Below are 26,486 nucleotides of genomic sequence, written 5' to 3' on the forward strand. Positions count from 1 at the left end.
TTACTAGCCTGCCACAGGTAATGAATTGCTTTATTGAAAATATTTTCTCCTGTGCATGTAAGAGTACATCAGGATGGAATTCAGATCCACCTATTGGTGGCAGGAAGAATTCTCTCTCTTAAAATTCCAAGGTTCTGGAGCACCAGTCATCTCACAGAACCAGTTTAAGATTCTGCTTCATTTCTGTGATAGCAATTTTTATGTATATATAATTTGAGTAACATTATATTATTACACATTGTAGCCAAGACCTATACATCAAACAAGCTTGTTTGTCAGGAAAAACCTTGCTTTTCTCATACTACAAACTTAAAAAACCCCAAAGAAATAAAATGGTTTCTTTAAAAACAAACAAACAAACCGTTCATGTAACTTCAAAGGCAGTGAGACAAAATATGATCATAGTTGCCTGGGAGCCTTTCATTGCTGGTTCCTCTTAGCTGATCCTAAGTGTCTGAAGAAGAAGCACCAGTGCCCAGCTAATACCTGATTGCCGCAAAAATGTGCTGGTGAATATCAATATCTCTTTCTGAGTTCTCAGGTTTGGGTAAAGATTGCCACAGCAGTAGTGAATATTTTGTAGATGAGGGAGATTTAGGATAATAGAGTCTGCGGCAGGAATAAGCATTAATTTGAAGAGCATGCAATAGTCAAGAAATAAGAGGAACAGATTTGTGTGTATCTTCAGTTCAAACCCGTCATACCTTTCTTTTTCAGCTGGCCAGCAAGTACTAGTGATAAACAAGAGACTGATAACTGGGATGCTTGGGCAGCACAACCTTCCCTTACTGTTCCTAGTACAGGGCAGTTGAGGCAAAGATCTGCCTTCACCCCAGCCACTGTTACTGGATCATCTCCTTCTCCTGTCTTGGGGCAGGTGAGTTGTCATTTCACAACAGGAGTGGAGTAGTACTATGTGGTTGTAAGCCTAAAGTTATGTTTAATGTTGTGTACTGCATATGTCAGTGAGTTAGTTCTTCTAAGATTATCACACAAATAAATGGGGAGGGGACTAAAATAGCTCAAGTTTGCATATATAGACATAGAATCATATAATTGTAGAGTTGGAATGATAAGTGTGATTAACATTTCAGGTACAGTCATACCTTGGGTTACGAACGCTGTGGGTTGCGCGTTTTCAGGTTGCGGACTGCGCCGAACCCGGAATGGGTTACTTCCGGGTTTCGGCACAGAAGCGCAAAATGACATCATGCGCAGAAACGCCAAATCACGTTATGCACGTGTGCAGGCGCTGCGCTTCAGGCTGCGAACACTGCGGGTTGCGAACATGCCTCCCGCACGGATCACGTTCGCAACCAGAGGTATGACTGTATTCCTGATTCTCCAGTCATTCGTGTACCCCAGAGCTTTCCAAACTGTGTGTCGCAAGACATTAGTGTGTTGGCTGAAGTGTGTAGGTGTGTTGTGCGAACACTCTCCATGGGACTGGAAAGGGGTTAGTTTAACCTTTGGTTTGCTAGTTAAACTGAGTTACGGTGTTGCGAAATGATGCATGTCTAAAAAGTGTGTCACCAACATGAAAAGTTTGGAAAGCTCTGGTGTACACAGTAGTGCTACCCTGATACCATGTAAACATAGTGGTACAATCACAAACTCAAAATAATTTTGTACATTTGCTATATGCATTAAAGTCAGCCTTTAAATTTATTAAATAGTTTTCATGTGTGTTAAATATAAATAAGCTTCTCAGTAAAGCAGTGCTTTCCAGGAGTAGTTCAGTGGGAGAGCACATGCCTAGCAGTTGACATCTCTGCTGTGGGTAGATATAGCTCCTGCCTGAAGTCCTGGAAAGCCACTTCCAGACAGTGTAGATAAAAACTTGATACAAGCAAACTTGATGACAAACAATACAGCTTTTTGTGTTAAGTACTTGCAAATAAATGTAGAGCTGCAGATAGAATGAGTTGTGGTGTACAATTCATGCAAATGCAAGAAACAATTTACTCTTGGGGAGTAGATGGGAAGAGCTTAGAAATCATGATAAACCACTCTTGTTTCCTGAAATACACTGCATAAAATACTGTTCTCTTCATATATCTAACCAGGGTGAAAAAGTGGAGGGACTTCAAGCACAGGCCCTGTATCCTTGGAGAGCCAAAAAGGACAACCATCTTAATTTTAACAAGAATGATATTATCACGGTGTTAGAACAGCAAGACATGTGGTGGTTTGGAGAAGTTCAAGGGCAAAAAGGCTGGTTTCCTAAATCCTATGTGAAGCTTATTTCAGGTCCTATAAGGAAATCAACAAGGTATTTGATTTTGTCAGACGTTACAGGACCTTTCTTCCTCTATACATAAAAGTTTAAAGCTGCCATCATGTTCTGGAGTTTATGTGCAGTTCATTGGCAGCTACACCAACTCCAGTGTGACAATCAGCAGGCAGGAGAGTGGGGAAGCAGCACTAGTGGCAGGCGTTTACTGTGGGAAGAAGAGGTGCTTCACAAAGCAGTATAGTAAGCTGTGCTGTGAAGCACACACAGAGTCTGTGTTAAGTGCAGCTGCAGAGAGGAGGGGGGCAGATAGGCTTCACAGAGTGTTTAGCAAGGCACTCTGTAAAGCACTCCCCTGTTTTAAAAGTGGGTGGAGGTTGAGCTGGGCTGCGAAAGGAGAGAGAGGGGCAAGCTGAGGGGGGGGGAGACGAGAGGGGTGGGTGAGGTGTAAAGGGAGGGGTCAGGTGTGAGGAAAGTGTGATTGGCACAGGAATAGGCAGAGCTGGTGAGCGCAGCAAGCAGGACAGAAGCCCTGGTATGTAATAACAATTGAAAAGAATCTCACTAAAATTTTATTTAGGCCCTTGCAATGTTTTTCTTTAATGTGCATGTATAGAACAGTGGTCCGAGTGCCTTTAACAAAAGAGAGGCAGAGGAAGTATTAAGTACCTTCAAAAAACTGTTGTTTTTGGAAACTTAATAAGCACAACACAAATAAAACAAAGAACAAGAATTGTGTGGAGTGCATCATTGTATTTAGAGGGGGGGAAATAAACAAAGTTAAGTATGTTTTTCCAGAAATCTTAATAAAGTAGATTCCACAAAGGGACATTTTGGAACATATCAATAAAATAGCCTCACCACACAGAGCTTTGTGTTGTTGGAGGCCCATGCAGTGCACTATTTTTATTTATAAAGCAGATAAACAGAGACCCATCTTAGAACCTTCCTTTGATGGGTTAAATGCTCAGACAAGGCAGTGTCTCACACCCTCAAACTACCCATCCCTAGAGGGGACTGATGAAGACTTAACTACTTTTGTACAATGTGGAAGTACTATTAAGATTGCAAATAAAAATTAGAATAGTGTTTATAGAAGAAATACTTCCACTTTTATCATTGTGCTCTGTACCCTTTTCATATTCTGTAACCATGTTAATTTAGACAATAAAATGTTTACACTTGTTTCTTTAAGCATGGATTCTGGGTCTTCAGAGAGTCCTGCTAACCTGAAGAGAACATCACCAGTTACAAAATCTTCAGTTTCAGGGGAAGGTAAGAATGTTTTAACTGGAGAACCCTGAAAATACCATGATTTGTTGCCCAGAGTGGCTAGGGCAACCCAGTCTGATGGGTGGCATGTAAATAATAAAGTTGTTGTTGTTGATACTATTGCCTAAATACTGGGTGTTTGAGAGCAAAACTATGTGAAATAAACAGTATCATCAAACTTTCCTGTGTTACATTTTCTGGAAAACAATTGTTTTGTTAACTAAATTGCACAGTTTGCACATTATGGCAAACTATTATTCATTGTTATGAGCCTTCATGAACCTCAGGTCTTGTTTTCATCTTGCACTGGCTTGAAGTCATTTTGTGAGACCAGAAATAGCTAGTGGATTTCAATACAGTGGTACCTTGGGTTACAGACGCTTCAGGTTACAGATGCTTCAGGTTACAGACTCTGCTAACCCAGAAATAGTACCTCGGGTTAAGAACTTTGCTTCAGGATGAGAACAGAAATTGTGCTCTGGCGGTGCGGCAGCAGCGGGAGACCCTATTAGCTAAATGGTACCTCAGGTTAAGAACGGACCTCCGGAACGAATTAAGTTATTAACCCGAGGTACCACTGCACTTGAGAGCAGAATGTATCCTGTATTACATTACCCTTTTTCTATTGGACATTAGGACACCACTCTTTCCCATAAAACAATATTATATGATTGACAAGTACTTTCTCATTTCTAAAAATTTCCTCCCTCCAGAATATGTTGCCATGTACACTTACGAAAGTTCTGAACAAGGAGATTTAACATTTCAGCAAGGGGATTTAATTCTTGTGACCAAGAAGGATGGAGACTGGTGGACAGGAACATTGGGCGATAAATCAGGAGTATTTCCATCTAACTATGTTAGACTCAAAGACTCTGAGGTAAAATGCACACATATGCATGCATTTTATTAAAAAACAAAGAATTAGTGGGCCACATGTGGAGGGCTAATTTTATAAAGCAGAGTTGAAAGTAGAATGGATTTAGATTTCAGTATAACACAAGGTGGTATTATGTTTGACTTTAAGAATTACTGAATATGACTTGACACATTTACAAATTGCCTACATTAAACATTCATGTAGACTGTAATGTGTGACAATCCTGTAAAATTGCTTGTGTTTTTACATGTTATATCTGCATGTAATACAGTAGCTGTGTCATATGTGTGTGCAAATGCTGTCGTTGAAAGTCAAAGTGAAAAGAACCCAGATGAAATTATGCAAATTAAATTAAGCAGATTTTCCCTCATGTCTGCAAACATTCTTGGTGCCCAGTTCGGATTGCTTGAACGCAGGCTCTATTTTCCTTCATCAGAGTATACATAGCTCTAACTCTGATGTTGTAATTTAAGATAGGAATAATAGAAAAGGGCTCCCATATATGAAGTTTAACCATCAATTTTCCTTGCTCTGTACTTAGCCCAGGAATAAGGACTTGTAGTTTACCCAAGGGCTTACATGAACCCTGTGAGACTTTTGCCACTTACTTTCAGCAGCAGAATATCTTACCTTACAATATTACAGTTTTGAAAACTTCTCTATTTCCAAAGCAGCTTGCAATGTTCTCTATGGAAGTGTGAGTTATGTTTGTTCTATTATTTAAAGGTGCCTGGAGCAGCTGGAAAAACAGGAAGCTTAGGCAAGAAACCTGGTAAGCCGTGCTCTGAGAAACAAAATTAACTTTTGCAAAATAATTCTTTGTACAGATATAACTCTACAAAGGATTTTAAAGAATAAGTGCATTTGCCCTACAGCTTTTTAATATCATACCAGTGGCATGACTTACAGGCACTTCTGCATGAAATATAAATGTGAAGATTTTGTAAGATGGGGTGCCTGACTCTTTCTCCTCTAATTGATAATTAGTTTTGAGACACATGACTTTCTTTCTAGAACACAGTGTTGAGGACTGACATTACATTTAGCTCAGCACTGCGTTGTTGGAGCTCCTATTACAACTGACCTTCAAGTGATTTGCTTAAGAGGAAGCATAAATTGAAGTAGTGTAATAGAATGGTCTGATTACATTGCATCATATCATTCAATTGTTTCTGGTGTGGTCTAATTTTGCTGTTTAAAAAACAGCAACTCCCTGATAGCTATATTGAAAAGTGTCTTCTTTGCAATCTGTAGATGAAATTGCAAGAACCACACTATAACAATTGGAGACACAATACAATGGAAGTGATTTTCAGATTAATGAAAATAATTTCTTTTTGAATTAACAGAAATTGCTCAAGTTATTGCTTCGTACATAGCAACAGGTCCTGAACAGCTTACGCTTGCTCCTGGTCAGCTAATACTTATCAGGAAGAAGAATCCTGGTGGATGGTGGGAAGGAGAGCTTCAAGTTAGTGACTATTTTTGGCTCTTACCTTTTACTTACGTATAAAGAGAATGAAAGCTACAAAAACTGTAGACATAAAAGGAAAGGTTTATCTGGTGCTGTTATTTATTTCTTTTTAAACCTGAAATGAAAGTGATATCTTTTCAAACCAATCATTTTTTTCATCAACCAGCTTCCTGGCACTTCTTTTCCTTTTTAGGTTTGGGGTAACAATTCCATCACTCATGAGAAAAATAACATGTAGTTTTTAACTTGGTGTGGAGTGAACTGCTATGCTGCCCCATTTAGACTATTAAATAGGGCAGCACAGCAGTTCACTCTATATGAATTAAACCCTTGAAGAAAAGATCACAGGCAATGATAGTAGCGCTCTTTAAACTGAAGAGATTATGGTGCTGTGGCCATGGCAATCATGCTTGCCTGTTGCTGTGTATTTATACCTTTGCTTAATTAGGCTTTGCACATACACATTTAATGGCATTAAAACTTAGAAAGAATGGAACTATATAAAAACCTCCTGTTTAAAAGGAGCTATACCGGTAAAGAGAGTGATGATTTAAGAATTATTTCTTCCTGGATGATAATGAAAGTCAAAACGGGACAAAATGAATAGTTGTTACCTCAACTACCGTATTTTTCGCACCATAGGACGCACTTTTCCCCCTCCAAAAATGAAGGGGAAATGTGTGTGCGTCCTATGGTGCGAATGCAGGCTTTCGCTGAAGCCTGGAGAGTGAGAGGGGTGGGTTGCCAGCATGCCGAAGCCTGCGCGCGCTGAGCTCAGCGCGTCCAGGCTTCCCGGACCTCCCCGCAAACAGCAGGAGCGCTCCCGCTGTTTGCGCAGGGTTGCCAGCATGCTGAAGCCTGTGCGCGCTGAGCTCAGCGCGTCCAGGCTTCGCGGACCTCCCCGCAAACAGCAGGAGCGCTCCCGCTGTTTGCGCAGGGTTGCCAGCATGCCGAAGCCTGCGCACGCTGAGCTTAGCGCGTCCAGGCTTCCCGGACCTCCCCGCAAGCAGCGGGAGCGCTCCCGCTGTTTGCGCAGGGTTGCCAGCATGCCGAAGCCTGCGCGCGCTGAGCTCAGCGCGTCCAGGCTTCACGGACCTCCCCACAAGCAGCGGGAGGGCTCCCGCTGTTTGCGCAGGGTTGCCAGCATGCTGAAGCCTGCGCGCGCTGAGCTCAGCGCGTCCAGGCTTCGCGGACCTCCCCGCAAACAGCAGGAGCGCTCCCGCTGTTTGCGCAGGGTTGCCAGCATGCCGAAGCCTGCGCGCGCTGAGCTCAGCGCGTCCAGGCTTCGCGGACCTCCCCACAAGCAGCGGGAGCACTCCCGCTGTTTGCGCAGGGTTGCCAGCATGCCGAAGCCTGCGCGCGCTGAGCTTAGCGCGTCCAGGCTTCCCGGACCTCCCCGCAAGCAGCGGGAACGCTCCCGCTGTTTGCGCAGGGTTGCCAGCATGCCGAAGCCTGCGCGCGCTGAGCTCAGCGCGTCCAGGCTTCCCGGACCTCCCCGCAAGCAGCGGGAATGCTCCCGCTGTTTGCGCAGGGTTGCCAGCATGCCGAAGCCTGCGCACGCTGAGCTCAGCGCGTCCAGGCTTCGCAGACCTCTCCACAAGCAGCGGGAGCCAGCGCTGGGCTCCCACGGCTTGCAGAGAGCTACCTGTTTGGGGGCTGGGGTTGGGGGAAGCTCGAGCTTCCCCAGCCCGCGCCTGGGGGGGGAATAATTTTTTCCCCTTTATTTCCCCCCCAAAAAACTGGGTGCGCCCTATGGTCCGGTGCGCCCTATGGTGCGAAAAATACGGTATTAAGAGTTGCTTTTGAAATCTGTGGTCCATACTAGGGGCTAGAGGTCCTTGGCAAATTTTTTCTTGATAATGTCAAAACTGTCAGATCTGTAATTCACTTTTTGCAATGCAGTAAAGGAAGTGTATTGATGAGGCAGCTATATCTACTTAACCAATTACCACACAGCAACAGATGTCATTACATTTACAGCCATAACTAATGGAAAATCAGGTCAACTTTATTAGGAGGGCCATACTTTAGGGTACAGTATTGACAATCTGATATACTATTTTCAAAGGCCTAAGGCCAAAGTCAACTAAACAGTCGCACTAATGGTTTCCTGCTAGTGCAACATGGTTTCCCCCCTTTGTCCCCCCGGCAATTGGCTCTGTGGGGAGATGGTTCTGTCAGTTCATTTCTGCTTGCCTGAAATGAATTCCAAAGTTGAATTCCATCCATAAACTTAGATCCAAACAACTCTGGGTGGAGTTCCATTTGTGCAATGGCATTTTCCTGACTCACCCTTTCTAGTCTGTCTCTTTCACATCCAATAAGCTGTTTCTGTGGGTCAGTAGGCACTCCAGAACAGCATGCTCCATCTCCACAGTTGGAGGCTATATGCTCCTGAATACCAGTTGCTGGAAATTGCAAGATGGGAGAGTGCTCCTCTGCTTCTTACAACTTTCCCATAGGCATTTACCTGGCCACTGTGAGAACAGGATGCTGTACTAGACGAGCCATTCACCTGATCCATTAGGCTGTTCTTATGTGATATATTGAGGGCTTCAGGGAGGCATTGAACACTGCACATTGCTTCTGTTCATCCTGGATCCAAACTCTAAACTTTGAACAAGTTCAGAGCACTGCACTGTTGAGTGACTGGTTTTTTTGTATTTCAAATACAGAATTCAGACAGAGCTGCTCCCGCCAAGATAATTTTGATAGTCAAAATGCTAAGCTATTGTTTTCTTACTAGGCTCGTGGGAAAAAACGACAGATAGGATGGTTTCCTGCTAACTATGTGAAACTCTTAAGTCCTGGTACTAGTAAAACTACACCAACCGAGCCATCTAAATCAGTAGTATTACCTTCAGGTAAGTAATACTGTAGCATTTGATTACCTGTTATTGCCTATGCTTTAGATCAGGAGGTTTCCAAACTTTGTATGTTCAGAGGACCTTTTTCGTATAAATTTAATGGTTGCATGAATCTCAGCTGTGAAACCCCCAGGGTAATGCAGAAGAGTGCTGGACAGGCTTTGGGGACTCATTATCTCACCGTGTGACTGGAGAGTGTACCCTAGAATATACCTAATTCTCCCCTGCAGCCTTACATTGCAGATTGAAATAGGTAGTTGTAGCCAAGCTGTCTTTCAGTTAAGCTTGTCCACCATGCTAGACTTTTCTCATTAAGGAGCCCTTTATAAGCCTCTAAACTCTTTTATCAGTCCATCAAACATAGATTGAAAACCACTTAAATTGATGATGGTGATGAAATAATGTCCTACATCTCCTTCCTAACACCTACTTGCCTGGTGCTAGCTTTATAAAAGTTTGTACTTTTAAAATGGTGCTGTATTTTATTTTATTACACTGGGAGTTACCTCACTGTTTTAATCGCTATTTTAATTTGTGCATTATCTAATATCTATTAATTTTAATGGATTTATTGTATATTTTATAATTATTTTGTTTAAGTCATGTTGGAAACTGCCCTGTGTATTGTGATGGGTGATACATAAATACCCTAAATAAATATACTATTCATTGCAGGGGGCAGAAGTTCATATGGCTTACAATCTACTATTGTGTGTTGTTTTCAGCCAAGCTAGTTGAAAGATGAGAGAGAAATATCCATCCAAATGGAAATAGTTTCTGTAATAAATTTGGGCTGCATATCCAGTTGTAATTCTTCATAAAGAATGATAGGTGCAACAGTGGGAGTAAGATGGCTCTTCAATATAATAATTAGTGATTAAAAATAAATGTACATATGATGGTAATTTTGGTGCAGATGTAGAATGTATCTTATCTACCGATCTAACACCATCATTTACATGCTGTTGAAGAATTGTTAGATTCATTATCACAACTCACATCTAAAACAGGAGTACAGTGGTGCCTCGCAAGACGAAATTAATTCGTTCCGCAAGTTTTTTCTTCTTGCAAGTTTTTCGTCTTGCGAAGCACGGTTTCCCATAGGAATGCATTTAAAATCAATGCGTTCCTATGGAGACCGTCCGGGGACAGAGGGGAAGCGCCGCGCGCCTTCCCCTCTGTCCCCGGACCTGTTTTAAAGCAAGGGGCAGCGGGGAGAAGATTGCTTCTCCCCGTTGCCTGCCCCGCAATCTCCAGGGACAGAGGGGAAGACGCGCGCGCCTTCCCCTCTGTCCCCGGACCTGTTTTAAAGCAAGGGAAGGGGCAGCGGGGAGAATTGCTTCTCCCCGTTGCCGCCCCTTGGTTCAAAAGGGGTCCCCGGAGATTGCGGGGCTGGCAACGGGGAGAAGCGATCTTCTCCCCGCCGCCCCTTGCTTCAAAAGAGGTCCGGGGACAGCGGGGAAGACGCGCTGCTCTTCCCCGCTATCCCCGGAGCTTGCGGGGCAAGCTTCGTTTTGCGAAGCAAGCCCATAGGGAAATGCGTCTTGCGAAGCGGCTAAGAAAACGAAAAACTCCTTCGTCTAGCGAGTTTTTCGTCTTCTGAGGCGTTCGTCTTGCGGGGTACCACTGTATAGGTCAGAATCTTCTTTAAGTCAAGAGAACATATAAACAAAGCAGAGTGATTTTAAAAGTACATAGATATATATAGACTTTGTTTGATAGCGTTCTGTAGACCAGGGGTAGTCAACCTTTTTATACCTACCACCCACTAATGCATCTTTCTTGATGGTAAAATTTCCTTACCACCCACCAGTGCTCAATGGAAGGAGGAGTCAGCTTGTTCCGTAGAACCCCCTACCGCACACCTATAACCCTGAAACACTCACTAGTGGGCGGCAGGAACCAGGTTGACAACCCCTGCTGTAGACTATGGGTGGTATCCAGCTCCTTTGTCCTATCAGTGAAAGGATTTATGTTTATGCAACAGGACATCCCGCCCTGTCCTACACTCTGTGTACAGCACTCTCCCCCCAAATCTGCTTCAGAGGATTGGAAAAAGGAGAGGTTTAAGGGTGGAGGTGGGGAAAGTCCTATTGTGCAAGTGGAAATCATTGTGCTAGTGGGATGCTTACTTAATGCTACATGGAATACAAGCCCCTTTATCATAGCACTCTATGGAAACTATCAATTTGAATGTTTGCCCCTGATAGTATCTTAATGTATTGATCCAGTTTGATGATGATTTCCTCTGGAATTTCTACATGTTGAAATATTCCCACACTCTGTTGTATTCTTTGACTGGTGAAGTCAGCCTGCTCAGTATGGTCATTTAAAGTTGCTGTGTTAGTCACATTGTAATACATCATTTCTCTTTATGGTGATCTTCTGGATGGTGTATTCATCACCACGTTTCCCCAATTTCGCTAAGCATTTTAAAAAAAACTTGAGTTAACAATATCCCTATTTTTGGCCTCTAGTAAAATAGCAATTAGGTGAGATTGTCATAGTTTAGAACTGAGACGTGCTAGAGTGAGGTCAGTGGGTGCACTTATACCCCCTTTTGTGAGCTGAGAGGTGGAATTGACTTTATAATTTGTGACCAGATAGCTTAGCTTCCTCTTTTAAAGCACAGAGCCAGTGTGGTATAGTGGTTAAGAGCGGTAGACTCGTAATCTGGTGAACTGGGTTTGATTCCCTGCTCCTCCACATGCAGCTGCTGGGTGACCTTGGGCTAGTCACACTTCTCTGAAGTCTCTCAGCCTCACTCACCTCAGAGTGTTTCTTGTGGGGAAGGAAGGGAAAAGGATATTGTTAGCCGCTTTGAGACTCCTTAGGGTAGTGATAAAGTGGGATATCAAATCCAAACTCTTCTTCTTCTTCTATGTAGTAACAATATAGTGACTTAAGTGGGGAGATGTTTTAGGGGCACTAGCATATTGTTTCAAAAATATGTAGACATGGATATTACCAGTTTCAAATGTTGTTTATTGTCTTAACAGTGTGCCAAGTAATTGGTATGTATGACTACATTGCACAGAATGATGATGAATTAGCATTCAGCAAAGGCCAGATCATTAACGTCCTTAATAAGGAAGACCCAGACTGGTGGAAAGGAGAAGTGAATGGGCAAGTGGGTCTCTTCCCATCCAACTATGTGAAACTGACAACAGATATGGACCCGAGCCAGCAATGTAAGTGACTATTTTATCTCAGTAGTTGCTTACATAGTATTTTTTTAAAAGAAACATGCAGCATTGCTGTGATTCTGCTGTGTTTTGCAGAAGCTTGGCCACTGCTATATATTTGCCTAACTCTCTTTGAAGACCTTCTATATTGCAAGCCTAAACTTGTGTTGGTTTTTAGTTCCATCCCCCTTGTAGCATGTTACCTTTATCATTTTTGCACCATGCTGTTTACATGCCTGGCTCATTTTCCTAGCTTGAATTTTGCTCATTGTTTTGTTTTGCTTATGTGTTGTTTTCCTCCTTTTTCTAGGAATCATATGTTGTCCATCCCCCACTCAGGCTTGAAAGTCCTCAAAGAGACCCACTATCCCATATCACTGTCCAGAGGGATGATGGGAGATGCAGCCTTGATCATGTGACTTCCAGCATGATCATCTACTGCCTTCTGAGTAGAAGAACACACTGCAGAGCAGTTTACCTCATTTTACATTAGTTGCATGTAATCGCAATGTTTTTATTTAATATCTACAGATATAGATGCAAAATTACAAAAAGACAAAAAAAAACACACAGGATAGTGGGTCCTTTTGTGGCTTTCATAGTTACCCACCTATTTCTCCACCTTGGCACAGGTGCTTTCAGTAGTAGAAATATTTTTAAATGCCTATTTTAGCCTTTTAAAGAAAAACAAGCATTTTGTCATTGCAATTTTGTTATTGCAAAAAGACCCACTATCAAGGAATGCTGCATGTGCTATTAAAATTGTTCCAAATGTCCATAAATCTGAGACTTGTATTTTTGCTTTTTCACTTGTCCCAATGTTGTTGGTGTCTGTCTTTTTTTCCCTTTTTGTGTACTACTAAAACAGGATTTAGTCTGGTTTAAAGGAAATTAAAATGTGCTCAATTACAATTTCAACTAAGGTATTTTGTTTCTTGTACTGTTACATGTTCTTGTAGTGAATGTTTGTGTGTGTAATTCATCATGGATAAGAAATTAATTTCCTTCCATGTGCAAGAAAGAATATACATGTATAATGCAGTTATTCCCATTATGTTATATTTTGCACTCTTATTTGTAACTACATATAGTAAGCACCTTTTTGTTCTGTGTCTCAGATTTTATTTTTTATTTTTTTGGCATTTTGGTATAAAATCAAAAGAGTACATTTATCTGTTTCTTCAGAATTAACATGACTTTTTTCAAGTTCCATTTTATCATCACTGTTATGTTAATAACTATGGAACAGCATCCCTTGAGGAAGTAATTATCTTATCTTGACAAAAAGAATGTATAGAAATACCTTCCTGCAATTAATTTCCAATGTTTACATTTTTTAAACTAGACTGTGGAATTTATACAAGTAACATTAAATGGAGCTTATAGTCAAATTTTATGTAGCTGTGCTGTACTCTAAGCTATGTTTGTCTTTTAAATATTAGTTATAAGCTCTTTATTGCCTGGTGCGGCCAGCACATAGGAAGAAAAGCCCTATGCCTCAAGCACAATATAGCAACTCTACTAATAACTTTAACATTTTTCTTTTTGTTTATGTATTTCTTCTATTTCTAAATTTCATGCTGGCGATGTAGAATTCCTTTTATCTTCATTCATGTGGTGCAAAGAACAAGTGAAGTTCCTTATTCAATTGCACTTCAGTATTTTAATTGATATGAATGTAAAATATATAAATATATGAAACCTGCAGCTTTAACAACTGTAATACAGCCTTTACAATTAGCTACATGTATAGATAATTAAATTCTTCATATAAAAGCTAGACTAAATGTCTCTGTTTTATTGTTACTGTGTATATTTAGCAAGTGACACTAACTGCAAGAGAATAGTCCAAACTTCAGGTTTTTCATTGCTGACCGTGATCAGCAGTGGCTACTTTTTAAATACCCAAGGACAGCTGGTTGTTTTTCAACATGCATCCCTAATGTCAGTGTTTCAGTAATGCCATTTTTAAACGGGTGCTGTGGGGTTTTCATCTTGTTACTATAAAGGTGATGGTTTTTATCCATTATATATGAGGTTACTTATTTGGTTTTTTTGCTCCTCAATTGTGGTGTCTTTCTCTGTCAATATATTTTTGATTACATAATAGAACATTCCCTTACGATCCGATTCTGCTGTACACTTCAATAGGGCCACATTATTTTATCTAGCATGATGTTTAAAATACCATTCTATACCTTTTATATCTAGAGTGCCTGCCACTTAACTTCCTAACAATCACTTAGCCAATTTCATGTGCGTTGCAGTGAATTAACAATTTAAAATAATCATAATAGTCTAATTATAAACAACAGTTCTGGGCTATATATGATAATAAAAAGATGCAAAAAGGCAATTGAACCTGGCAGTGTTTTTAAAAAATTAATATATTGATAATTAAAATGTGTTTTGTGAGACCATAGTAGAGTCAACCATTTGAAGACAATGGAGCCCAGCTAGCACTGTGATGTAATCTTGTCCAGCATAAGCAACAACATGAAAATTGGCAATGGGAAGGCAGTGAAGGGTTAGCTGCAACAACTTTAAATTAACTTACCTTACCACCATAACTAGGACTGCCAAAAGACTGAAATGGAATTAACACCCTAATCCTCAGTGTATTTTGTGGTAACGAGTTCCCTTGATTTTGATTAAATTGCCATCCATGTTAATATGTTCACTGCAGAATATTAATACACTGAGGTTCCTCAAAGTGGTCAGTGAATTTAATGTTCTGGGCTGCAGAATCTCAGTGCAGAGCAGGCCTTCTTCAAAGTGCCTTGTGGCCTTCTAGGGCAAGAGAAATCTAATCCTTGAAGGAGTGTGGAAACTGCATGTTAAGATTCCTTTAGGAAGCTTTAACCTTATCCTCTACAGTTTTATGCACTCATGCAGAAGCACTTCACTAGACAAGAAAATGACCTTGTCCAATTGTTGATGAAATGATTACTGTAAAGCCTTTGCACAATCCTTTAGAAATGCAAATGCTAATAACAAACTAGATTGAATATTTCTTCTGGCCCCTGAGGGATGTTAAACTCTGAAGGCATGCACTTTGTGAAGACCCTTTTAAAAATTAAATCAGATTATTGAATGATAAGGTATCTGAGGATCAAAATGGAGATACTACATTTTATTTTTGCCTTGGGACCCAGCATTGTGGGCTGTCTCTACATCTCTACAATGGAAGCATTATCTTAACACTGAGCTGCTACCATGTAGCTGTGATGATTGGTTGGTGGTCTTTAAAGTTGCAGCAGACAAAAATAAGCTTTAATATCACTCTCCAGATGGTAATAATCTAGAACAAAGTGCCTTAAATGGAACAAGACTTTGCTGAGAGTATTAAGGACAAATTCAACCGGTATTTAAATATGTATTTACAGAACTCATGAACCTTGAGAATTTTTCTGCCAGCATTTAGTTGTGCACAGAGTAATAATGGGGTATTTTAAAGAGACTTTCGGTACCTTCAACTAAATGCCCTAATTCTTTTTCTAGGATTGATCCACCTGATTCAGTTTTAAGTACAATGAAGATAAGGTTTGATAGCTGCATAAAATTGAAAGTTTAAAGTGGATAAAATTGAAAACCTTACATTACACTGATATGTGAAGCATGTTTGCTACTGTGTGTCACTTGACATCGGACAGTTTTAACACCAATGGGGCCCTTTTGTATGTGCTCCTTTCTCTACTGCCCAATTATTGGTTTGTTTTATTGTTTTTGTTCTGTTGCATGTTTTGTTAAAGCCAGTGATCGAAACAAACTGAATTGAATGGATAAACTAGTTACCCATGAACTGCATGTGTTGAGTAGAGAAAAGAAGTCAGAAAGTGTGCCTTCGGATATGAACATAGTGTGATTTCAGTGGCTCTACTCTAGAGTATTACGAACACTGAACATTCATCTCCCCTCTCCTATACATAAACCTCTTCGCTGCCCATTTAACCTGAATATGAATGGCCCATGCATTCCTTACTTTCAATATAAAAAACTCACCAATTTCTTCAGATCATGACTTTGAACTCCTCTTCAGTGTGTGTGTGAATTGAAAGATGCAAGAGATGCTTGATTTGTACTGCAGAAGACCTATTGTTTTGGACCTGGGTTTGTTTTAATCACTTGGCTGCATCTCCAGAGCAGTGAAAATGAAAACAAGAACTGGTTTTCTGGGCCAAGATTAGGGAATTCCAGCTTTCTGTGTCAACAGGAGCAAGAAAGAAAGTAAATGCAGGGCAAATGATCAAAAGCTATTTTTAAGGATAGTTCTTTAGAACCCAATCTGTTCAGAGGTAATGTGCTTTTGAGTATCAGATGTGTGCTGTCACTGCACACCCTGATGGCGAGAGAGAATGTTTCTGTGAACAATTGAGGCCACAAAATAAAAGGGCTGACAGTGGTTCTGTGACATTTTTAAGAAGAATTCGAATTTATGTGCAGTAATTTGTTGCTTAACTATTCTATCATGTTGACCAGAATGGCAGAGCAGTCAATTTACAAGGTCCCGAGTTATAGTAACTTGCATACTTTACATCTGTGAGCTGACACCAATGGATCAATTGGTTTCATCCCACCACTGTCACTGGGTAATAACTCCATTAAAACCAAAGGCAGGTAGAGCTGGCCCTCTCAAATTCTAGCTTCACTCTGATGTTCATAAGAAACCACTCCAGGTCTTTGAAGTTTCATAAGTTGAGTCTCTCCCATTTCTAGAATCCCATCACTTGTCTCTTCTCTAGCAAATCACCAAGTTTACTAAATTAAATGGATAAATTAGTGCAAGACAGCCAGAAAAAGAGAATATTGTAGCATCCAACAGCATTCTAAGAATATGGCCTTCCATTGAAATGGTACCGTAATTATGCTGGTCAAGTGTATTGAGCTCTAAGGTGCCACAAAGATTGTAAGGTATTTTGCATATTTGAAATACTATTAAAACGATCTTCATACAGAACTTGACATTCATTACAAATTGCCACATTAAAATTCTGACATAATCATATACATCAAGGGTAGCTAACCAATGACCTGTGGGCTGTATACAGTCAAGAGGTTTTGGGTGATCCACAAGGATCTCCAACGATTATGTGTCTTAATTTTTATTTATTTGTTGGTGATTTTCTCTCTCCCCTGCTCCTATATACACTTTTCCTGTGGTTAATTACTTTCATTGGGCTTCCCTGATTGTCCTTGGGTTATTTTCTCCACTTTTAAGTCAGCTGGGGCTTCTAAACTAATTGATTATTTCCTGTTGCTGCTTCTGTGTTATTAATAGTGCTACTTATTAGCAGAATGTTCACTAAAAAAAGGAAAAGGAAATACTGATAGAAGGGAACAGACTGACTTTGGATGGAAGACACAATACGTTATCTTATTAACCTTTATTTTATTCGGAAAAATATAATTGAATTTAAAAATTAAAAGAAAATACAAATCGAATGTGTTTGGGAAGGGATTAGACTGACTTTGCATGGAAAGAAAATGAAATATATGAACTTTCCACTCTTTTCTGCCTCCGCCATACCCATCTTACCATGCAGCCCTGTTTAGGGAAGTTTTTAATGACTGATGTTTTAATGTATTTTTAATCTTTTGTTGGAAGCCGCCCAGAGTGGCTGGGGAAACCCATCCAGATGGGCAGGGTATTAAAAATTATTATTATTATCATTATCATTATAATAATATTATTATTATGCAGCTCTTGGAGGGTTGGTCATGGATCAATGCAGCCCTAGGCCCAAAGAACATTAATCACCCCTGATATATATCATTAACCTCCCTTGGAGATAGTTATTGTTCTGGAAAGAGATGCATTCCTAAATAGAGAAAAAGTAGGTGGCCGAGTGATTCATGATTTTTCATTTGCAAATGACACAATGTTTCATTTTTGAAATGTGTTACTTATTTTCACAATAAAGTAGAGAAACCTGCTGCTGTTGGAACTGAGTTTTGCTTCTTAAATTATTTTCCTCACATCCCTAAGATTCTTACTGTAAGAGCTGTTGTGTTTTATCTTCAATTTGATTAAGAAGTGGCTATAACTTAGATCAGTGTTTCCCAACCACTGTTCCACGGCACACTAGTGTGCCGCGAGATGTTGCCTGGTGTGCCGCGGGAAAAATTAAAAAATTGAAAGATTTTTTTTTTTTTTTTAAGTCAAATTTTCGATTGGGGCGCCGTCACTAGATGACCCCTGGGGTTCCCTCCCTCCCTCCCGCTCTGCGCCTCCCTCCTCCTTCTCCTCCGGGGAGGCCCTTCCTGGCTCTTGGCCAAGGCTTGGCGGCTGCCACTCACTCGCTCGCCCACCCGTCCCTCCATCCCTGCACCCGGCCTCTCCCCCTCCGTCCCCGGCGCGGGGGCTGCCGGGATCCGTAGTCCCCTCGCCCTTGGGCTCCGCGCCCGCGCGGGGTGCACAAACTACGTTTCCCAGCGTGGCCTGGCGGGCCGGGCGTTTTGTTTGAAGCGCTCTTCTCCCGGCCATGGAATGAGCGCAGCGGCGGCGGCCGGGCGGGCAGGGGCTCTTCCGCGCAGACCCCGCGCAGCCTGCCTGCACCCCCCGGAGATCGGGCGGCAGGATGGAGCCCGGGGATCCCCGCGGAGGCGGAGCGGCGGAGGCTGCCCCCCAGGTAGGGCTGCGTCGGGGTTTTTTTATTTTTGCAATGCTGCATCCGCACCGGAGGGGACACATCGGACCGCGGGGAGACCCCTTGGCGGGCGTGCAAGGCAATGCATGCGTGCAGGCGTTGCATGGAGTGCAGTGCAATGCAATGGCAACGCGGCGCCCTGCATGCATCCGGACTTGGCAGGTGAGGGGGGTCCCCAGTGGGCGGCAGAGAGAGCCGGGAGGGCGAAGGGGAGCCGGGGGGGAGCAGCGCTGCTCCCCGAGCCGAGCCCGGGGGGAAACTTCGGCGTCGTTGCGCCGGGTGTTGGAAGCGGAGGCTGGCGGGGGCCCCTCACCTGTAAAACCTGGTCGCCTCTCATATATTTCGTGCATTGCATTCATCGCCCGTTTTCTCCTCCAAGGAGCTCCCGGGGGCGTGCGTGGTTCTCCCCGTGTTATCCTCGCAACAACAGCCCTGCGAGGTGGGTCAGGCGAGTGGCCCAAGGGAGCACCCAGGGATTGTCCTGGCCAGGTGGGGTGATTTGAACCCTGCTCTCTGCCCGGTCTTCGTCCTCATTTAGCCCCCACATGTGCATGACTATGCATGACTGAGGTTTTTCCCCCTCGTCTTGGCTATGGTGTGAGTCTGTGCTGTTAATTAATGGGGTTCTGCCTTCGGAGAAGATGAGCCAGCCCTCAAGGAGGTGATTATGTAATTTGCTAGCAATTCATGTCCCTCCCGGCGTGACGCTGCGCGCTGACGTCACGGGGCTGTAATGGTGGTGTGCCTCGAGATTTTTTTCATGAAACAAGTGTGCCTTTGCCCAAAAAAGGTTGGGAAACACTGACTTAGATGACACTTCCTCTAAGTAAGACAAGCATTCCACTAACATTTTATTTGATAAAATATCTTAACTGTATTTGATACTTCTGTGCTGTTCACTGGCAACTGAAAGCATCTATTTGCCTGCCTCATGTTCATACTGGTCTTCTAGTGAGATGCACCCTCCTCCACTATACAGGGCATTCATACACCAGAAGCCAAGCTGACACTGGAACAGCTGTCAGTAGAACATGAGACTCTTAATATCAGGGTCATGGGTTTGAGCCCCACACTGGGCAAAAGACTCCTGCATTGCAAGGGGTTGGAGTAGATGACCCCTGAGGTCCTTCCCCAACTCTACAATCCTATGACACGTGACATGGATTCTTCATCACAGCATGGAGTCAATTAGTGGAGCACAGCATTATGCGTCCCTGTGCTGCCAATTGTGCTCATGCTTATTCTGAATTGCAACCGACCTTCAAGTAAATGTAATAGCTTCTGCCCACGTTATTCCGTTCTTTACTATTTTAGGATGTAGATTCATTGGGAACAAGGATATAGCTATCTTACCTACGAAACTCATTAAGGAGTCATGTCCACTGATGGCACAGAATACATAATAATAATAATTTCCTATTGCCGTAGGCACCTTTTTCCTCCTAAAAATTAAGGGGAAATGTCTGTGCGTTTTAAGGAGCGAATGTGTGGTCAATCGCTGGCTCCCTTTCCGTCTCCGCCCCCTTGCCCAGACCTCCATTGTTGAATGTTCTGCAGACGGAGGCTGTTTGTTTCCCCAGCGACATGTGACTGGCTGCTTAGATTATTTGTCTGGAAACTGTAGAAACGGCTCCCTTTCCTTTCCTAAAGAAGATGCAGAACTGTGAGTTGAACCCCATAAAAACAGGATTTTGTCCCTTTGCAATGTAAGCTCAGCAACTTTGAGCTGATCCTCAAAATGGGGCTTTTCCCCTTTGCAAAAGAAGCTGCACAACTGGGAGCTGATCCCCCCAAAACCGGGCTTTCTCCCTTTCCTCCTCTAATGTCCACTGATGGCACAGAATACATAATAATAATAATTTCCTATTGCCGTATTTTTCGCTCCATAAGACGCACCTTTTTCCTCCTAAAAATTAAGGGGAAATGTCTGTGCGTTTTAAGGAGCGAATGTGTGGTCAATCGCTGGCTCCCTTTCCGTCTCCGCCCCCTTGCCCAGACCTCCATTGTTGAATGTTCTGCAGACGGAGGCTGTTTGTTTCCCCAGCGACATGTGACTGGCTGCTTAGATTATTTGTCTGGAAACTGTAGAAACGGCTCCCTTTCCTTTCCTAAAGAAGATGCAGAACTGTGAGTTGAACCCCATAAAAACAGGATTTTGTCCCTTTGCAATGTAAGCTCAGCAACTTTGAGCTGATCCTCAAAATGGGGCTTTTCCCCTTTGCAAAAGAAGCTGCACAACTGGGAGCTGATCCCCCCAAAACCGGGCTTTCTCCCTTTCCTCCTCTAAAAACTAGGTGCGTCTTATGGAGCAAAAATACGGTACCTGCTGTTGCAAAGGCTGGGAATGTTTAAAATCAAAGCCCACCCAGGCATTCACAATAGAGCAGCAACTGCTTCTGTGGGACATCAGTGAGCCTAGTTCCTGCTGTGTGAGAACCAGATCTGTCTTTGCCCCTAAAAATGACAGCCTAGCAGTTCCCACCAACTTCCCGCAGTGGTACAGGCTGGTGGGATAGCATGTCGGCTTGAGGCAGAAATACATCTGCTGCAGTTTGCCCTCCACATCAGCACAGTACGCTGAGTGAGGGGGCACAAAATAATATTTTTATACAGGGACCTACTCAAAGTTAGGCTGTGATCAGACGTGTGATAGAGTGGCCACAATTATTATGTATTTAGGGCACCAAATCGGGTCCATACAATGGTACCTTGGAACTCGAACAGAATCCATTCCGGAAGTCTGTTCGATTTCCAAAATGTTCGGAAACCAAGCTCCTGCAGCCAATCGGAAGACGCGGAAGTTGCGTCGGACGTTCGGGTTCCAAAGAACGTTCGCAAACCGGAACACTCACTTCTGGGTTTGCGGCATTCAGGAGCCAAAACGTTTGACTCACAAGGTGTTCGGGATCCAAGTTACGACTGTATTATTAAAATCTGCTCCTGTCCACATGATTGCCATGATTATTAAGTATGAGTTAAGTATCTCTGAACTGTCTTGAAAAGCCCCCTACTGCCAACTTGTCCCTCATTATGCTGAAATACTATAGGTTGTCATTATTATTTAAAAAAAGAAAACACTGCTTTAAAAAATGACGAAAACTTCTAAAAAGTGATATTAAGAACTAGTATAGTATATGATTAGGTCAATACTATGGAAGAGACATACTGGTGTATTACCTGATGTAAGTACTTTTAGTTACTTAATGGCAGTACTCTTCAATCATTGGGCTGCTGTTTCTTCCTTACTGTCAGATCAAAAGGCAGGAGGCAGCATCAGAAAGGGGACAGCATGTGAAAAGATGCAGACCAAATCCCACTGAACAGAATGGGTATATTGATGAAGAACTTAAATAGTAATAATATGATAAATTTCAACTAAAGTCTTCCTCCAGGATGAATCTGATACTGTGTTTCTTCAGAGAGAATAGTGCCCCCCTATTTGTTATTTGGCTCCATCTGCAATCAGCCCAAGCTGGCATGGCCAACAGCCAGGGATGATGATGAGAGATGTAGTTCAGTGTCTGGAGGACCACAGGCTTCCTACCCTGACCTTGTAGAGCTAATTTCACTGATACCCTGGCAACCAACTTGAGCAAAAAATACCCCACTTAAGCTACCTAAAATTAGCAGCGTGTTATTGGGGCTGCAAACTGACATGAGATTGTGACTTCTGTTCTGTGAAAGAAACAACTTGGGTGAGCTATTTCTAAAAAAAATATTTTTGGCTAAAGTCAGCTACCCGCATATTGTTAGAGCTGGCTATCAAAGAAAGGCTACATAAAGGAATCTTAATTTAAAAAGAAGGGCATTGAATCAGAATGCCTCTGAGGAATATTTTGAATCAAAATACGTTTTATCATGATTTTTATGCTACTAGAACAAACCTCCTTATTCAGCAATCAGCATAAGTCTGAGACTTGCCTCTTATTGCTATGAGTACAGATTTTAATAATATATTATGCCACTCTTCATCTTGCACATGGGGCTCCAAGGTGAACAATTGCTCAGTCTAATTTTTCCCTAGCTATCGGGCACCTCTCCAGAAAGATCTGCATTTGTGGGTTTGTCAAGCTTCAGATTTGGATCTTGGGAATATATATGAAGCTGCCTTCTATCACTGGATCATCTAGCTCATTTTTATCTACAGTGACTCTCCAGGGTGTCAAACAGGCCCTTTCCCAGAATTAGCTAGGGATGCCAGGGATTCAACTTGGGACCTTCAGCATGTAAAAAATGTTCTCTACCACTGAGTTACTGCCTCTCCCCAAATGGTGTTGGCCATTTGTCTAGTTGTTAAAGTCTGTATACCAGAGTAGGCTCTCAACTTTGGCATCTAAAAGCATGACACTCAGATCCTGGTGGAAATGAGTTGCTTGTCACATCAGAAAGAAGAGATCACCCTGAAGTCTTAATGTAAGCTTTATTTTATTTTTTAATTTAGCAGTTTTCTAGATTGGGCTTCAGTTAAGCATTCTAGGTAGTGTAAGATAAATAATGATAAAATCTCAGTGTAAATTATAAAACTCAATTTGGATAAGCAAAACGGGGCACCTGTGTAAAAATTCAGTCCGAAATTTAATGAAAGTATTATACAATCAATATCGCCAGTTCAAAGATGCTTTCCAAAGTGCTGTCAACTTCAACTGAAAACTGAATCCAGTGTACAATTGCTTGAGAGAATATTCCTTCCTAGGTGTATAAACAGAGAGAGTTCTCTCTCAGTAACACAATGCAATGGAGATGGTTCCAACCAATGCCTTATAATTTACCTTTTGCTGTGTCTGAAAGCTTAGTTTGTCAGCTTTAAATAGGCTAGCACAATAGACCTAGTTCTGGCTGACACTGTAAGTCGTTGTCACTTCAGACACATGTTAAGCCTCAGCCTGCACTCTGAAGTGGTTGAATTCAAACACAGGTTTACCATCTCCAAGAGAATTATGCCTTGGGTGCAGTTTTAATACTATTTTCAAGCAAGCCAGACACCCCACACATTCCATTCTGTGCTATTTGTAGCGCAGATAACAAGAATGGTTAACTCAGCACCATAACTCGCCTTTTATGAGGAATTGGGTTAGTGTTCCAAAGAGTGAATGCTGTTCCTTTCCTTGTGTTTTCCAGGGTGTGCTGATCTGCACCTCCTAGACATGTTGACACCTACTGAAAGGAAACGGCAGGGCTACATCCATGAACTCATAGTAACAGAAGAGAACTATGTGAATGACTTGCAGCTGGTAACAGAGGTGAGGCTGATTGTACACATTTTAACAACAACTTCTCCTGGTGTGTTTTCTCACCCTGGCCTCATCGTAAAAGGGGTCAAAGATGAAATTTTTGAAACCCTGAGCTCTGGAGACCTTTGCAGGATTGAATGGGAATTGTGCAAGTTGAGAACTTTGGAAATCAAAACTGTGTGTCCCAGTTATCCCATGATCAATAGCTTCCTGATGGAGCCTGCAAACTAATAGGAAAATAAAAGGCATTTTTTGTTCACTGTTTTTCTGAAGGCAGTCTTTTTGGAAGGGACTAAAAAAATACAGGCTAAAATCTAACAGGTTATTGCAGTTTCCTATAGAACATATAGTCGTCGTCCCCCACCAACTATTCTAATAGGTGTGGATATGATCCCGCTGCAGTTAAGGCTATTTGAGCTCTGATTGCTTTGAATGGGAGAGTTAAGTATCTTCCACGGAAACCAAAGGAATTAAAAAGTGCTTATCTTTGACTGCATTTCACTCCATCAAATGATCAGAATGAGGCAGGAAGTGAGATCTGCAGAGCTTTAATTCAAAGCAGTGGCTGCAGATGAATCACAGTGAATAGGCTTATTGTGTGTTCTAAATTGTTCATTTGAATCTGCAGATCTTCCAGAAGCCACTGATGGACTCCGAGCTGTTGACAGAAAAAGAGGTTGCTATGATTTTTGTAAATTGGAAAGAGCTGATTATGTGCAATATCAAACTACTGAAGTAAGTTGCTTTTGAAAACATTTTATTGCCAGTTACATATTTGGATGCTTTCTCCTTCATTGTCCTCATTTTTCAGCAGCACATGGAAAGAAAAAAATATTGTAGGGATTGAAATAATGCATTAAGTCTGGTTTTTCCTTTCATGATGATGGCTGAATATGGTTTGTGCAAAGGGTGGAGTGTATATAAATCTTTACATAGGTGGGACATAGTTGCAAAATATGATGGTGCAGTAAAGAAGCAATGTGCATTTACAAAATTTTCCACCAGATACAATTTTCAAATCAAAGTAAAGTTTTTAAGGGGCATGTTTCTAGTGAGACACATTACACTCCAGCGACTTATGAATCCTACCATACAATTTATTTTCTCCTTTTTTAAGCAGTCTCTTCTTTTTGTACAGATCTTGGGTTCATAAGTAATGGGAATCTTTAACAGGCTATTTCCAAACAAGCAATGGGAGATCACTACTCACGTAATCCTCTATAACCGGCTGACTGTTAGGTGCTTAGGAAACACACTGCGCAAGGGACAGGTAGGTGGGACAAGCCACATGTCAATCATCTGGTGTCAGGAGCTTGACAAGTGTGCTGTTGCACCCACCTGCCAGAGTTAACTTGCTAGGCCAAAAAGGTTTCCCACCCCTGCTCTATATTAACACATAAATGATGGCTAACCTGTTATGGTTTGATTGATCTGACTTCAATATCACTTTATACTAATAAAAAACCTCAAAGCAATTTACAGTAAGACAGCATTGTTTCATTACCATAATATATCTCTGCTGCTTTTATATGGAAACATAGTAAAAAGATAAAGGGACCCCTGACCATTAGGTCCAGTCATGTCCAACTCTGGGGTTGCGGCACTCATCTCGCTTTATTGGCCGAGGGAGTCAGCGTACAGCTTCCGGGTCATGTGGCCAGCATGACAAAGCTGCTTCTGGCGAACCAGAGCAGCGCACGGAGACGTCGTTTACCTTCCCACCGGAGTGGTACCTATTTATCTACTTGCACTTTGACGTGCTTTCGAATTGCTAGGTTGGCAGGAGACATAGTACAACTATATTAAACTGAACATGTATCAGCATCTCTCCCTGTTTTCTGTTTTGCATTCAGAGCGCTGCGTGTTCGTAAGAAAATGTCAGGAGAGAGGATGCCTGTCAAAATGATTGGCGATATCCTGACAGCACAGCTTCCGCACATGCAGCCTTACATTCGATTCTGCAGCTGCCAGCTGAACGGAGCAGCCCTCATCCAGCAGAAGACAGACGAAGTCCCCGAGTTCAAGGACTTCGTTAAAGTAAGAAAATATCCACGTTGGTAATTTATTCAAAGAAACTCGTGCATCTACTTTTTGGGTTTATTTAAAAAGAGCCATATAGGAAATGTAACCAAAAGCAGCTTCACACATTTTAACTGATTTCTCTGCATTCGTCCTATACCAGTGACCAATTGACCGGAGATTAGCTGAAAGTGGCAGTGGAGATAGTCACTACACTGCCACCTAGGGTTGCCAACCAGGATCCTGATTCCGTCATGTTCCTCTATACCTGGGTCATGGTTTAGTGATCTGTCAACAAGCCTTTTGGCATCTTTTCAAACTGAAGTCCTCTGTACAGTGTGGCAGGTTGCTTTTGAAAATCAGCAGAGTTTCAAAAATAGTTTGTGATTTGGCATGGCAGACTGCATACAGTGGTGCCTCGCAAGACGAAATTAATTCGTTCCGCGAGTTTTTCGTCTTGCGATTTTTTCGTCTTGCGAAGCACGGTGTCGGAAAAGTTTTGGAAAAGCTTCAAAAATCACCAAAGTCTTCAAAAACCTCAAAAAAGGCTACCACACCGCGTGCTATGAGTTGCTCCTCGAAGTCAAGTCGCAACTGTATTAACGGTTTTAAGAAAAAGGAAACAAACTTGCAAGATGTTTCCGTCTTGCAAAGCAAGCCCATAGGGAAAATCGTCTT

At 42.0% G+C, this 26,486-nt stretch overlaps 1 protein-coding gene across 5 annotated transcripts in view; it reads left to right on the plus strand.

Moving 5' to 3' along the window:
- The window catches only part of ITSN1 (intersectin 1), an 85,778-nt gene that overhangs the window by 47,266 nt on the left and 12,026 nt on the right, over positions 1-26,486 (plus strand). For 4 of the 5 annotated variants that reach the window (XM_028727084.2, XM_028727087.2, XM_077927315.1 and 1 more), the window contains exons 21-31: positions 718-877; positions 2,067-2,272; positions 3,429-3,508; positions 4,219-4,385; positions 5,112-5,157; positions 5,735-5,856; positions 8,606-8,723; positions 11,726-11,917; positions 23,677-23,798; positions 24,418-24,524; positions 25,643-25,826. In XM_028727084.2, the coding sequence (XP_028582917.2) occupies positions 718-877; positions 2,067-2,272; positions 3,429-3,508; positions 4,219-4,385; positions 5,112-5,157; positions 5,735-5,856; positions 8,606-8,723; positions 11,726-11,917; positions 23,677-23,798; positions 24,418-24,524; positions 25,643-25,826 (1,504 nt within the window). Of the gene's footprint in view, positions 1-717; positions 878-2,066; positions 2,273-3,428; positions 3,509-4,218; positions 4,386-5,111; positions 5,158-5,734; positions 5,857-8,605; positions 8,724-11,725; positions 11,918-12,221; positions 13,692-23,676; positions 23,799-24,417; positions 24,525-25,642; positions 25,827-26,486 lie in introns of those variants that run through there. The other variant, XM_028727089.2, reaches the window with a different exon arrangement.

The sequence above is a fragment of the Podarcis muralis genome, chromosome 4 (assembly GCF_964188315.1).
Source record: "Podarcis muralis chromosome 4, rPodMur119.hap1.1, whole genome shotgun sequence".
NCBI lineage: Eukaryota > Metazoa > Chordata > Lepidosauria > Squamata > Lacertidae > Podarcis > Podarcis muralis.